General features: G+C 46.6%; 1 protein-coding gene across 3 annotated transcripts in view; it reads left to right on the forward strand.

Moving 5' to 3' along the window:
* ppp1r9a (protein phosphatase 1, regulatory subunit 9A) overlaps positions 1-15,060 on the forward strand; it is a 48,078-nt gene that overhangs the window by 2,276 nt on the left and 30,742 nt on the right. For all 3 annotated transcript variants that reach the window (XM_037091357.1, XM_037091368.1, XM_037091362.1), the window contains exon 2: positions 2,556-4,056. In XM_037091357.1, coding sequence (XP_036947252.1) covers positions 2,698-4,056 — 1,359 coding nt within the window. In that variant the 5' untranslated portion in view covers positions 2,556-2,697. The remainder of the gene's footprint in view (positions 1-2,555; positions 4,057-15,060) is intronic.

Here is a 15,060-nt window from a genome sequence, read left to right on the forward strand (position 1 = left end):
CCATAACTGTGCTGAAATATTCAGGTATCTGGATGCTGACAAAGCCACTCTTTCTTCTGCTCCATCACATGGGTCAGTCCCGTGCTGCAGCCAGGTTCTGTTGAGGCCTGTGTGACCCGGCCAGCCAGAACTTTAACACTCTGATCTTCTTCTATAGACTGTTCAGATATTAATGTGTTAAGAAAGAGGCTGCAAACTGAAGAAACCAAAACATTTTAGAAAAATGTTTTAATCCTTAATGTTCGTTTAATATTCAGATGCTTTAATTTGATTTTATTTGTCTAAATTAAGTCTGCTGTAAACACTGATCGCTCCACAGTCTGACTCAATCATCCAGTCATCTTCTTCTCAGCTTCCTGTGGATGGAAATTCAAGTGAAGTTACTGTCCCAAAAACATTTTCTGGTGCTTCACAGGGACGCAGCCTCCTCATCAACTGAAGAACATATGGTGGTTCTGTACGGCTCGTCCGGCCAAATCCAAGTCTCAGACATCCAGAACTGATGAGTCCAGACTGCAGGGGACGAGCTGTGTGGTGTCATTTTATTTGTGGTTGGTTGTGTTAACAGTTTAAAACCAGTCTCCATCTACTGGGTCGACCAGGAGAACACTGTCTGTGCAGGACGAGACTCTCCATCACCATCAGAGGATGGATACCAACTGAACTTTGATTTTTGGGTGCAGTTATCCTTTAAAGCACCTCTCCAGTCTGACCTGGTGGAGGAGGGAGTCGGTTCTGTGATCAGTGGTGCTTATTTCTCTTGTGAGTTTTATGAGTGAACCAACACCCTGCTGGTCCTCACAACACGTATTTTTGAGGACCCCTACTTTGCACCCCCCCCTCCCCTGACCCCGTCCACCCCACCTACCCCACCCAGCAGCCCCACTGCCGAACAATAAGCAGGCAGTGAAGTTCCAGTGTCTGTGTGCTGGTATGTGTGCCAGACTGCAGCTCTGTGAAACCCCTCCGCGCAGCAGATTATCGGACCGAACCATTGGCGCAGTTCAGGTCTGAGCACCTGTCACATGAGGCTGTCCTCCCGCAGATCCTCCCAGCTGAGTGTGTTTACTTCAGACGCAGATCGGCCGCTGCCCTCCTGCAGACGCGTCCACAGCGCAGCCGCCAGTGCGCCGAGCCGCCGCCGCGCACCGACTCCCCTCCAGAGCGCCTGGCAGCAGCATCCGCCGCCTGCAATGGCGTTGTAGCGGCTCCGGTGGGTCCAAGCGTCTCTCCGTCCGGGACTACCTCCGAACTGCTGGATAACATGTTTACAACGAACGCTTCTGCATCCGGATTCAACACGAGCTCGCCCTTTGGATTACAGTTGATTCACGGAGCCGGAGCCACGAATGTGAGTCCGACTCTTTTGTTTTTGTCACGCCGGAGAACATCGCTCTCTGTGCGGGCTGCGGTCAACACTTCCACCGGCTCTTCACCACAGACGAGGCCCATGTGTTGTGTGTTTGTAACCCTTCAGACGGAGCAGGAGGAGGAGGAGGAGGAATAGATGTGAGCAGATAAATGTTGGATGGAGAGAGGAGAGGAAACCTGAGCTGTCATGTTGTGTGCGGTGCGGTGCGGTGCGGTGCGGCTGATGTGCGGGGCTCTGCCTGTTTGTCTGATCCTGCTGACACAATACAGACACAATTCATCTTTCACCTCCAACTTTATCTTATGCATTATTCCCTCCGTGCAGCAGAGGGTGTTCCTCCAGTTCAAACGGATTATTATCAGTATTATTATTTTTATTATTATTATTTATTAATGTATTCTCATGGAGCAGCCGGAGTCCGGCTTGGTGAATAATGAATACTGAACCAGGACGTGCAGGTTTCAGCTGCTGCTGCATCCAAACCACCAGCACAACTTGGATTAATGGATCCTCTGTGTCCCAAATCTGAGCTTTATTGTGTCACATTTCATCCGCCTCTCTGTGGGATGCATTCTTAAAACAGGATTAAAACATTAATGGCTGTATGTATGGAGTATCTAACTCACTGCTAACGCTACAGTATTACTGTACTGGTGGGTGAATGCATAATCTCAGCATTGAAACTGCACGTCTCTCAGTTCATGCACTGCTTTTGTATCTCTGGTGCCTGGGATGGTATCCACACAGTTTTGGTGCATTTCCTATGTGCAGTAAAGGTTGTAACTAGCAGGCGATGCTTTGTTGGAGCGCTGACATTTAGGAGGAACCGCTATAATGTCAGTGATGGTTCAGAGAGCTGAGGGTTGGGCTGTTTACAGGGGTCACAGCCGACTATAGGAAACATAAGAGGACGACAGGGAAGCAGCAGTTCTTCCTACAGTACAGCTCCAGTAGTTAGACGGTCGTCTTCAGTAAGTACGGATTGATTTGTAGAAGGTAAACAGTGCAGCAGTGCTTCTGGAGTCCAGCTTCCATGTCGTACATCATTGCATACATTTGACAGTGCCACTCTGAGCTCGTGTTACTGTTGTGTTCATGTTTAAATCTCTCCTGATCACTCATAATCAAGCAGTGTTACTGAATCTTACTTACGTCTCCGTCTTCTCTTTTTGTATCTCTGCAGGTGTGAGTGTGCCTGGAGGACTTTCATCATCAGCTGGATCACATTAGGCAGCGCCGCAGTAGGTCAAACTAGACTCCTCACTCCCACTTTCTAATGAGGCCACGGCGATGCTGACATCCCCTCTGAATCCAAAGACATCATCATGCTGAAGACGGAGGCCTCGGGGGAGAGGACCAGCCTCCGGAGTGCCTCCCCCCACCGTAATGCCTACCGGGCTGAGTTTCAGGCGCTAAAGAAGGCCTTTGACCAGCCTCGGATCGATGGAGACTCCAAGCCCACCCTTGAGCGGGTGAAACAGCCAAGGGGCCGCCAGTATGGCAGCCATGTCAGTCGCATTAAGGACATGTTCATGCAGATGGGCTCAGAAAATCCCTCAGCTAAAGCCAGGGGTTGTGATGAATCCTCGCCGCAAAAGCTGGTCAAGCCCACCAACTTCATCAACAAGGCCGACGGATCGGTGATAAAACTCCAGCATTCCTCATCCGCTGAACGGATTGGAGGCGCTGGAGCAAAGTTCTCTGAAACCAGGAAGCTGTTTGAGCAGCAGTCACGGGACCAGTCCCAATCGCCCGTCTTTCCATCCGGACGTGACAAAAGAGGTTCCCACGAGCACCTCGATGACTGGCGAGGTGCGAGGTCTAACAGAGGCAGCACAGACTCCTTGGACTCGCTTTGCTCTAGGACAGAGGCGTCCTCGCCAACCGTTAGTCAACTCAGTGCTGTTTTTGAGAACGCCGACCACCAAAACCAAGGCGTGACTTACAGAGGAGTCAGCAGACGGGCCCTCTACTCGCCCGACGGGTTCCAACGCCACGGAGGCGACCTCAGTGAGGATGATTCGCGACAATCTCCAGTACGTGGAAGCTACCGGAGCAAGACAGGGGGAAGGTTTCCCACGTCCTCGTCTTCAGAGGACCTTCTGAGCCCCAGTCCTGGGACAGAGACTTCAGAGCTGAAACCAGGACCACAAGAGGAGAAGAAGGTTGAGACTACGGGTGGAGATAAACGCCATCTTCCGGGGGTCACCACCAATGGAGCCCAGGTCAATGGTTCTTGTGAAGAAGAGGAGAAACCTTCAGAAACGAGAAAACATATTGAGGATCTGGGGGTGTCCAAAGCTTCAAAACCTACAGAAGACAAAACTTTTGAAGATACGACCCCTGAGCCATTGCCGACCCCAACTACACCCGCTGGGGAAAGCCAGGAGGATGGATACGGTTCCAGAGAAGACAAGGCCTCTGAATCTCCCAAGGACCAGGTGGAAGATCCTGATGAGGAGTACGCAGGAAACGAGCGGGTGATTTTTAACGCCGACGGGGACGCCTGTTACCAGGGTTGGGGGGAAAGCTGCACGGATCCCGAGGACGACCTCTACGGAGACGATGAGGATATTGTCTACGACCCAGGCTCTGACCTGACAGAGATCCCTGGTCTACCAGAAGAACACAAAGAGGACATCCCTCCGAAGAGGAAGATTTGCTTCAGCACTGCTCCCATCATAGTAAGTCGGGCCTCTGAACAAAACTGTTGTGGAGGCTTTAGTTGTGTAAACACAGTGAACACAATCCAACAGAAAAGCCCTCGTGCAGCTCTTATCCAAAGTAGGTTAAAACAACAGAGAGGTAATATCGTATTCAGAGCTTCCTTTGTTTTTTGGGGCTGGTATTTTTAGTTAGCGGTGAACCACTCATTGTGCTCAGCTTTGGTGTTTTCACATATATTTGACTTCAGTAATCTTTATCCCCATGAAGCCTTTATAATGTGCCTTCTTTACACATTTCCTTCCTTTCATACGTTGTTCTCTTCTGTAGATGAGATAGCTGTTGCTCTCTGATGACGGGGGTTGTAGCTATTTTGTGATGCAGAGCTTCAGGGTCAAAACGCCGCCCTCTGGGAAATTGACGTGTTCATGAGCAGAACATCTGTGCATGTGTTAGTCACGCTGGTTTTGCACCCACACGGTTTTCACACAAGATACTTTGTTTGTTTATCTCATGCTGTTCCACCACCGGCTTTTGAATTAGGAAGCGTTTCATGGAGCTGTTTGTTTCAGGATATTTAGCAAGAATCCATCAGATGTAGTGCTGGAGACCTGGTGTGTGTCTGTGTGTCATGTGTAACCTTGTTGTGTCCATTGTGCTCAGTGATATCAGGAGACTTGTGGCGAGAGATTATAGAACATATATTTTTACCTTCCATCATGAAAGGATTTCACTGGAGCAGCAAAAGTGGTGATTATACCGCAGTGAGGTTTTAAAAGGTCAGTGTTGGGGTGAAGATGGAGCCATAACGCCTCCTTCCTACACAATATTTAATCTTTTTTTAATAAGCAGAGTCGTTATCACGTCCCTTGAAGTATTTTGATACCGTGTTGAGTGCTGAGTCGGACACAATGCAGCCAGTGTTGTTGCGGATTGGAAAGATGGATTTGAAAGATTACTGGAAATATTTTTCTGTCTTTATCCTCGAGCACTTAGAATCAATAAGCTTAACACTCGAAGCAGTAAACATCATGTTGTAAATTTGCCCTTTCTCATTTTTTTTAAAGCCTTTTAAATCTATTTTTTATGTCTGAGGCGATGTGTGTGTGTGTGTGTGTGTGTGTGTGTGTGTGTGTGTAACGTGAGGCCGACAGCGCTGATCGAGAGAGCGAGGTTTATGTTGGAGAGATTTTCGAGCTAACGCAAACATTCCACAAGTTGAAGATCAATCCTGTTAACATGCTGTAACGAACCAGAACAATTAGCCCAGTTATTCTGAGCAGAAAACGTGATGCTGGCTCACTAATTACCCGTGCACTGTCTCTGCAGTGTGTGTCCTTTTGCATCTTTGTCTTTTGTTGCCACACATGCATGAAAACACAACTTATATCATCCGGCCCAAAAATGTGCTATAGAGTATACAGTTTTCTTGATGCCACTCAGCCTGTGTTGGATTATTTTAAACATGTTGTTTCATGTTGTTCACCTCAGCAAATGTTATTTTCATTATGAAGTGACAAAGCTTGTTGTTCCATCGGGGCTGAACAGGAGGGGTTGTTCTCCTCCGGTGCTGTCTGAGGCTTCAACGCTTCTGTTTTCGTGAAAAGGACCCACGCTCGTTCATCATATGGATTATTAAAGCGAGGCCCCGCCCCCCCTTCACACTGATGCACAAGCACAATTAGACATGCACCCCTCCCACTTTTCCATCATACGCGCCCCTCCTCTCGGCACACGAGGAACAAACAGGGTTCTGTCTTTTGTTCGTCTATAATGTGAAAGAGACAAAGCTATTTTCTCAGTGCTCTGCCCCACACGAGTCCAGCCTGACCCCTGTGGGAGGAGAAACTGAAAACAAACTGCCGCCTTCTAATCTGATACTTAATATATTTCCTCCCCTCCGTGTAATATTTTTTAGTCCTGCCCCGAAAAGCGGATAAATAATTTGAACATCCCAGCTTTGAAAGCTTAATTAATTTAGAAATCATCATGGCAGCCACGGGGAGAAGATGACACACAACCAGCTTTTGGCAACATTTTTGTAAACATGCACGCCGACTTCTGTTTGAGAAAATGAAAAACACGTCCAGATGCTCAGAGGGAATATAATTGTGTTGAATTTATACATGTTGTTTTTAGCCATGCTAGAGGCACAGAGGGCAATATATATCTTTATTTATCTACCGACCAGCAAGAGAGGGACAACTTTAGCTTTTAGTGTCTTGATGAATGGAATGAAACACAGTTCTCAGTCTTTGCTCATCCTGATATGTCTCAACATCTACGGGATGGATTGGCATGAAAATGTTGTGAATGGATCTGTGAGTCCAGGACGATTAATGCTGATGACTCTGGTCATAACTTGACTTTCCTCAAGCGTCACCATGAAGTTCACACTTGTGAAGTGTCTCAACAGAAGTAGGAGGTAGAAGATTCAGATGTTCATACGCTATAATAACTTTGATGATCTCTTGACTATCAGCTGAAAATATCTATTTATCCATTGTCCAATTGGTTTATCACCAAATACCTGCTAGAAACATTCCCATCAGCCTCAGCTGTACTGTACTGCTGATTAATAGATTAGTTGATTGAAAGAAATTATAAGCGAACAGTTTTGATTAAAGATGAATTATCTAAGTTGCTTTTAAAGCAACATCTGCTGGTTCCAGCCTCTTCAGGATTGACTGTTTTCTGATAGTAAATGAAGAGTTCTGGGTTTTTGGACCTTCGGTTGGACCAAAGCAGCAATGTGAAGGATTCACTTTGTGCTTGACTTTTGTGCTAAGTGTTAGCATGCTAACGTTTAGCATTTAGCTTCTAAGTAATGTGAAGCTGGAGCGGGTACAGATCCACAGTTTCTGTCATTACTTCCACATCCTTTCACGTAGCGGTTCCATCCCGACTGACCCAGAGAGGAGCGACTGCTTGGAGCCACCCGAGGCGAAGGCAGCCTCTCCTCCCGCAGGCGCTGACCTACAGAGGAGAACTGGATCTCATGTTCATTCATGCAGCGTGTCTCGTCCTTGACATTACCACCTCCAGTTTGGCTGTTCAGTCTGAGGCGTATAGGTTATTGTATTGCATTGAAATGGATTCACTCTTTAAAGTCCTGCTGGCAGAGTGTGTTCTCTGCAGCTGACATGACATGGAGAATATAAAGTTTGATCTGAAGTTATCACACGCTCAGCCAGCGCTCGGTTCCCCTGTGTGGTCGTCTCAGGGTTTTAGAAATCCAGCCTGGGAGGCTTTTAACCATCTCACACTTGTTGCAGATTTCTTTGCGTGCAGTTTGTTTTCTTTCTGTCTCTGTTGAACTTCACCCGGGAGTCTGACAGAAGAAGTCTTCTCCCGCCACAGGACGTCTGCGGTGTCAGTCTCCTCTTGTTTTCCTCGCTCTCTTTACGTGAACGGCATTCATATCGACTTTTCAATGACACTTTTCGTGCCTGTAGAGCAACTGTGTTTTCATCAGTCGAGACTCTCTGATACCTTAATGGAATTAAGCACATGTGATGAGTGGAGCGCCGGTTAAATGGCCACTGAAGTGTCTCTGTGATCAGCCCCTCCACTCTGCATGATGTCTCTCACTGGATCACAGAGACTGGCATTTTGTCCATTAGATTCTGCTGCCGCACCGTTAGGGGAATGCTGAGTAGCATAGATCTGAGCTCAGAGCCATGATCAATATGATAGATGTGTGCTCTCGTCTGTGGCAGTGCTTTAGTAGCTGCAAGACTTCTATGAATGTCTTTCACTCCGTGTTTTGACTGCTGTGTTGTTCTGAAACTTGAGGAGGGCTGTGCTCATTCCTCTGTATTTTCTTTTTGGAGATGTAGTTTCCTGTATTTGTAAAGACTTGAGGTCAACACAGAGGGAATAAGAGGTCACTCATGTGACATTTTCCTCAGATCAAGGGCGGGGCCAGAGTGACAGGCCGGGAGTGACACGGGCCCCCCAGGAACCTGATTTACGTTTGTGTCATGGATATATTACTGAACAGGCTGATGGGCCCTGAAGCACCGCTGGATGAAGTATGTTAGACTTAGTTGTTTTTGTGTGTTGTTTTGCACAGCAGGACAGTGAATGAATCTAATGAGACATACAGAACAAGAAGAGCTGTGGAGTCGGCAGTCATAGTTTAGTAGTAAGTCATACAAGCATTATGTTGAGTAACCAGCTCGTGATTTCTCGAAGGAGTAGTTGCTGTGAGTTTTTCAAATGTAATGTTTGCCATAGGTACAAAATAGATCCATTATATTCCAGAGAAGGAACATCAGTTCAGCTGATATCTCCAAAACAACATCAACATATAAATCTATACGTAAAAAGGAAAATGTGTGTTTCTTGATTTTTGGGGTGAACTGTCCCTTTAAATGTGAGTGTGCTGTTCCCTCAGTCTGCCCTCCTCATTCAGAGGGTTCCTGCCTCCGACTGATGCTTACAAAGACGACCTGCACACATTCCTTCCCTTCTACTTCTGCTGTATGCAGGTTTGCATTTCAGGCTGCAGCACATCAAGCCGGTTCAGAGACTCATCTTGTGCTGTAGTGAAGCATGAAGGAACATAAAGACAAAGTCGCTGATGCTCAGAAGCAGAGCAAATGCCAGCTAGCAGCCTCCCGGTGCTGTTCCACGGCCTCGCCCGGCAGTTAGAGACAGATATTTCTTTGAGCCTTTGAAAACTCATTTGACTGCCCTTAATACAGCACAGGACCGGAGACTCCAAGCTCTGAGCTCTGATGAGTTGAGTCCATGCATCAACAGTACACATCTGTATGATTGAAACGCGTCCTCATCAGGAGCAGAGCTCGGATGAGATGGCCTCCAGCCAGGCGCTTTGCCTCCTGACCGTGTTTCCTGATGGAGAGGATTGCTCTACTTCAGGGCCGTCTGTCTTTCTGGCTGATGGTATATGTGTAACAGCACGGCTCAAATTTTGGAACCAACACTGACATGGATTTTGGCTGTGTCAGATTTAAATAGCATTTAGGTCTGCATAGCTTAGCCTCCTTCAGCATAGTGCTGCAGTGGAAGCCTCCATTCAGTAAACACGTAAGTTTAGTGTCCAAAAACATGTGATACATAATTTATGCCTGCTAATAAATCTTATTTTTCCGTGTTACGTGTATAACTTTCTGTATATTTCAGCTTTGTCCTGCTCTGATTTCTAGTGAAGCTGGCTGTCAACTTCCTCAGTATGCAATCTGTGGCTGGGCATAAAGGCAGAGAACAGGGTTTTGTTGGGAGAGAGATCCAACACTCTGCTACAGCAGCTACACAGCAGCTGACATTTTGGTTAGACCAGCAGAAACAGCGGCTGAGCTCAGGCGGAACGACAGTCGAGTATTTTGGTTAAGCCTCTTTCAGGGAGGGTAAAATCGAAAATCTTGACTAACAGCTCATCTACTCATTACAAATCATCTGGCAGAAAGTTGTTTGATGGCTTTTAGATATTATTATACAGAATATACAATCCAGCAGCAGCGCAGTTGTGTGAAACACTTGTGTGTTTGTGTAATAGTGGAGCCGTGGATGAAGAAGCGTCATGACTGTGAGGATCTTTGCTCCCTGTCTCATCTCTGACAGGTACAACTGCTCCAAACTGTGCTGGCAATGTGCATATTAGTGCGTCTGCAGCTTAGTCACTCCATTATTAATGCAGTGGTGTTTTTGTTTGCTTGTTTCGGTGCCACCCGATCCTCCCTGGAGGATGCATTTTTAATGATCCAGGAAAGGCGAGACGTGCCCTGCGGGGCTGTTTCAGGCTGGTCGGTGGCTTCACACTGGACTGTGTCATGAACCATCATCTATCCAACCCCCGCCCACCCAATCTGCCCCGCTGCTAACAATATCATCAGCGCACAGACAGTTTTTTTATTGCAGTGTAAAAGAATCTGCACAGAGCAGCTTGTCTCTCTGATGCAATGTTCCCAGTGTTTGCTGAGCCGGAGCTGAGAAAGATTCACACTGCTGCTCTATCATGTCCGTGCTTACAGGGACACGATTCAGTTGAATTTAAACATCTTCAGACGCTGAAATACCAACTGTTGGATGGATTTCTGTTGTTCCAGATTGCACACACTGGCTTTCATGCTGTGTATGATTATGAATACGATGTGGTCCCAAACTCTGCCAAGTCATTGTTGCAGCATAGCATAGCACGTGGGCATCAGAGCGTCAGTGCTGCAACAAGCAACACGTTGTCATTGTGTTACTTCTGATCCCAGCCTCCCACTCGCTGTATATGACCAAGACGGGAAATAAAGCCGAGCTTTGTCTGCAGCCGTTCAGTGTTTACTACGCTCTGTTTAAAGCTGCTCTCTCTCTCTCTCACTCTCGGTGTCTCTCGACCTGTAGTTGACCAGGGGCTTGGTTCAGCTGGTGGGAGGGCGTCATGGCACCCAGTGGTGTTAATTCTTCATCAGCTGACAATAAAACCAACACAACTCTGGATTAATTCCTAATCACATTTTGAAACATCTCGGTCTTTCCCTCCGTGTGCACCAACAGTGTGTGTGTCTCGTCTGTATGCAGAAGCTCCAACTGAAGTTAAAAAAAGAAACGCTGACTCGGCATCCCCGTCGTGTCAAAAGTCAGTGTCACTTCCTCAGTCGATGAGCGCTGATGGACATCGTGATGACAGAGAGGTTGGCTTTGGATTGACTGTGCGTTCACACTTCTCTTTATATAGATCGTGTTTCTGAACACTTCCATTTGTTTCACACCCTCGCCTCTTCCAATCTCCACCTCTTTGCATCCGTCAGTCACAGGCTGTTCTTGCAAGACATGAATTTATTTCCATCATCAGCTGCAGTCTCGTCCCCTCAGTATCCAGACACTTTCCCCAGCACCTGTCAGCTCTCGCAGGCACGGTGTTGTCTGAGTGGGTGGGTGGGCGGCCACAGGTAGAAAGTAATGGAATGTAAATGTGCTGAGCTGTCGCAGGCTGTGTGTGTGTGTGTGTGTGTGTGTGTGTGTGTGTGTGTGTGTGTGTGTGTGTGTGTGTGTGTGTGTGTGCGCACCAGGCTGTAGTTAATCCACTGCAGGGTTTGCTGGGCTCGTGCCACAGCAGCAGGAACATTTCTCCTGGGTTTTCCAGCCTCGTATTGCCCTGGGCAGCGTCCACTGTCTGGAAGGCGCAGTGGCGGGCGACTGGCACCCACACAAACCCAAAGGCCTAGTTTAATACCATCAGAGGTGGTTGGCCAGGCATGGGCACCATGCTGTGACGTCTTAGGCAGGGACTCAAACAACCCTGGAGCAAATTACCCCTAGCCTCACCCGCTCCTCAGCTTTCCTTTTTTTTTTCAATTTCTTTTCTATATTTCTGTCTTATTGCCTGTTTGGCTCTTCAGTAACCTGACTGTCTGCTGCTGCTGCTGCTGTAACCCATGAATCATATGAGTCACCCGGTTTCTCTCTCTCTCTCTGTGGATTTTGCCTCCGATCATTTATAAGCTGGATTCTTCCTTTTCATTTGCTTGTCCTTCATTTTCTCATCATCTTAAAGCCGGCTGCATCACTTCTTGTGTCCCCTTTTGTCCCCATCCAACATCCCTGTTAATAATTACTACATCCCCTTCAGTTCCTCCCATTGGTCTTGTCCTTTTCTCCCCCAGCCTTACCCCGATCACGTCTCTGCTGCTCCCTCAGCCTCTCTCCTCTCTCTCCTTTGGTTTGATGGGCCTGTGGTTAAATTGTCACCTCACCTCACCTGATGTTCACATGTTGTTTTTTCTAAGTGAGTAACGAGGTCTAACAGTCTTTGGGATCAGTCCAGTATTGAGTGACAACACAGAATGGGTCGCATTGTGACCCTTCAGGGCAACTGTGCACGGTCAAAGTATGACTACTGACAGGCCCAGATAGTTATTCCAAGTGTCTCAGAACATCCCTGCAGAGATGGACCTTTTAGTTAAAGAGCAAGATCATTTGAGGTTCACCAGAAACCCTGGTTATCGCTCTCGCCGACGCCACCAGACACTTGATTCCAACCTGAAATGAGACAAAATAAAGGATGAAAAATGCTGGCATTACCCTTTAATCCATGCTACTCCGTCCCAGAAGAGAGCCAGCGGGTTAGCACATGATTCTTGATTCAGGACATTGGTTTGCTGTGCTTGTGCAGACATGTACTGGACCTGCACATGCACACAATCCTGCCTGCATGCTCCCATTGTTATGATTCAGATACCTGATGTGCACTTTGGCAATTCATACTCAAGCACCCATATACAAACAGGGCAGCACTTGCGGTATACTGAGTGAGAGGACTCAGCTTTAATCAAGTCAGTGGCTGAGGGCGTCTGCAGAGTCACAGCTCCTGCTGCAGTGTCCACAGATGACACTCAAACAGCATTTCATTTCAACAGTCGAAGCCAAACTCTCTCCATCCTCCTGTGAGGCCAAGAGATCAGACAACAAGACTGCCAATTTGTGGATGCCCGAGCAGAGCTGCCGTCCGCGCTGGTGCCAGTAACTCCATTGTGTGAGGAGTTAGATTACCAACAAAACATAGAAATGTCTGCGTGTGTGGTGTCAGGGGCATCGATTAGTGTGCTGTTTGGGTGGAAGATGAGAATAAGCAGATAAAGAGGAGAGATATCAGCTGATACGATGAGGAGTGACAGAGAGACAGAGGAGGTCGTCATCATCAGACTTTACAGTTTGTGAGTTAGATAACGTATGAGCAGATGTGCCTGCATGTGTGTGGGTGGATCTGAAGTGTAAGATGATGAGTGTATTTACTAGCTCCCATTTTAAAGGTGCATTATGAAAGAATTGGCAATCTGCTGAATGGGCAACATCAAGTAAGCAGAGTAACAGTAACTGCTAGCAGGAGCAGGAGAACTTTCCACCTTCGGCAGGAGAGTTGAGGCTCAGGACGGGAGGAATGGATCATCAGATCCAGAGCCGGGCGAGCTTACAAAGGTCAGGTACTATGGGACTCTTGTCTTTTGGGGTAATAAGTGGTATTGCGAAACAGAACAGGATGTGGCTAGCTGGTTAGCATGCTAACTTCAGTAAAAATCCCTGCAATGCAGTAAGTCGATGTTGATGTTATGAATCCTACATGTATTATCTTTATTTAAATGTGTTTTAAACATGCACTAAAATAAAGTAGCTCCTATTATCATGACTGCAGAGTCCATTACATTATTTAAAACCCACTTGAATAAACACGTGGCCAGCCGTCTGAATATAAACCACCTTTATGCATATCAATCCCACAAATCAGACTTTTCGTTGGCTAAAGCTTTTTTTTCTTCCAAAGAAGTGCGTTCAGCCTGAGAGAAGGCGTCGGCAGTGTGCAGGAATATATTTACATGTAAATGGTTGTGTGTTGTGTTTAATCCTCCAAAAGACTATTCGGATTGAATTCCAAAGGGGCACCACAGGGAGAAACAGCCCATTATACCCCCGTCTACTTTCACATTTAGTGATTGTCCTTGTGTGCTGCCTCTTCAATAGAAATAGAATTACACACCAGCAGAACGACCTGCCTCAGCACCTGAAAGTGGAGATTCATAGGTGTGTGTCGCCTTGATGCGATGAGGATATAGATTTCACACAGATATTACAGGCGATGTTCCAGGGGATCAGTTTATTGGATTATGTGGGTCAACCTATTTGACTGATATGAGTCATATTAGGTTTGAAGCAGCCGTCGAGATGTATTTTATCTCTGGAGTTGTTCACTACATGCAGACAGTGTTTGGTGCATCCTGTTAAAGCACCTCAGAGGAACCCAGACTATCAAAGAAGTGTAAAGTCAGAGGATTCATCCTGTGGGAAACATGAATACATGAAGCTAATCCCATAGCATTTCATAGATGCCGGTGATGGATAGAAACATTGTGTAAAAGACAGATGTATGAGTAATAGTTCAGATATGTGAGGTTAGTTCAGCCCCACCCGTCGTCTCCACAGCTGTCAGACTTGTGGTCAGTACTCCTTTCAGTTGCCTTTAGTAAAACAGCAGTTACACACATTACTGTATCACCTGACAATCTCCCTGTGTTTGTAATCCCTCCACACCAGCTACAGCCGCTGCTGGAGGCGTCATGTTTTCAGGTTGTCCATCCGTCTCATTCTCATGAATGTGATAACTCAGGAACGCCTTCAGGGAATTTCTTCCAGTTTGGTTCGACCCTCCTTTTAATCTCAAGAATGAACTGCTAACACTCAGCTGGTCAGAGGTCACGATCGGCCAAGTGTTCATTGATGATGATGACGAATTTTCACGGTGATAAAATGAAGAGGGAGTGAAATGTTATATACCAGATGTCAAAAGTCAACTTCACTGTGACTTCTCTGACCATTATTCTGTACCAAAGCTCAGGAGCAGATGTGGTTGGATGCTGAACTGGTTCCTACCTGTGCTGCTGCCTGCTTTAACACGCGTGAGAAGCCTCCAGTTTTAAATGTTTGAACAGCAACAACCTCCATGTTCGAATCATCGCAACCAATCACAGACTCCGTGGTTCTGCTGATATTCAGCTTCAGGTGACTGTGAGTGCAGCACATGATGAAGCTCTCTGTCAGCCTGTGTTAAACAGTCTCTGACTGGAAGTTATTCACTGGAATCATACAGAGATAAACTCCAGTTCACCCCCAGAAACACCTAATGCATTATTTAAATTCTGTCAAAGTAAATCTCCAGTTATTGTCAGAGAACAGATCCTGTCTAACTATTTAAATGTTTTTTTTAATGAGTCATTTTGTGAGCTGTGTTTGTTCTTTGGATTTAATATTGACCATACTGACTCAACACATCTTCCTCTCTCTGGGAAGCAGGTTAAGTTTAAAGATATAAAGATATATACAGGTAGTTTTCACTTGGTGCCAGACAGCCGTCAGGTTTCTTAATCTTGTGGGTAAATGCTTTCCATTTGTCGGTGCAGTCTGTCTCTCTCTGTGTCTCTTTCACTCTGTTCCTGCCGACCTATTGTTATTTCCCATGTGCATGCTCTTTCATTTCTCTCCTCACCCCCTCTCTCAGTCACCGGTGCTCTCTTGTC

This window comes from Acanthopagrus latus, chromosome 3 (assembly GCF_904848185.1).
Source record: "Acanthopagrus latus isolate v.2019 chromosome 3, fAcaLat1.1, whole genome shotgun sequence".
Taxonomy (NCBI): domain Eukaryota; kingdom Metazoa; phylum Chordata; class Actinopteri; order Spariformes; family Sparidae; genus Acanthopagrus; species Acanthopagrus latus.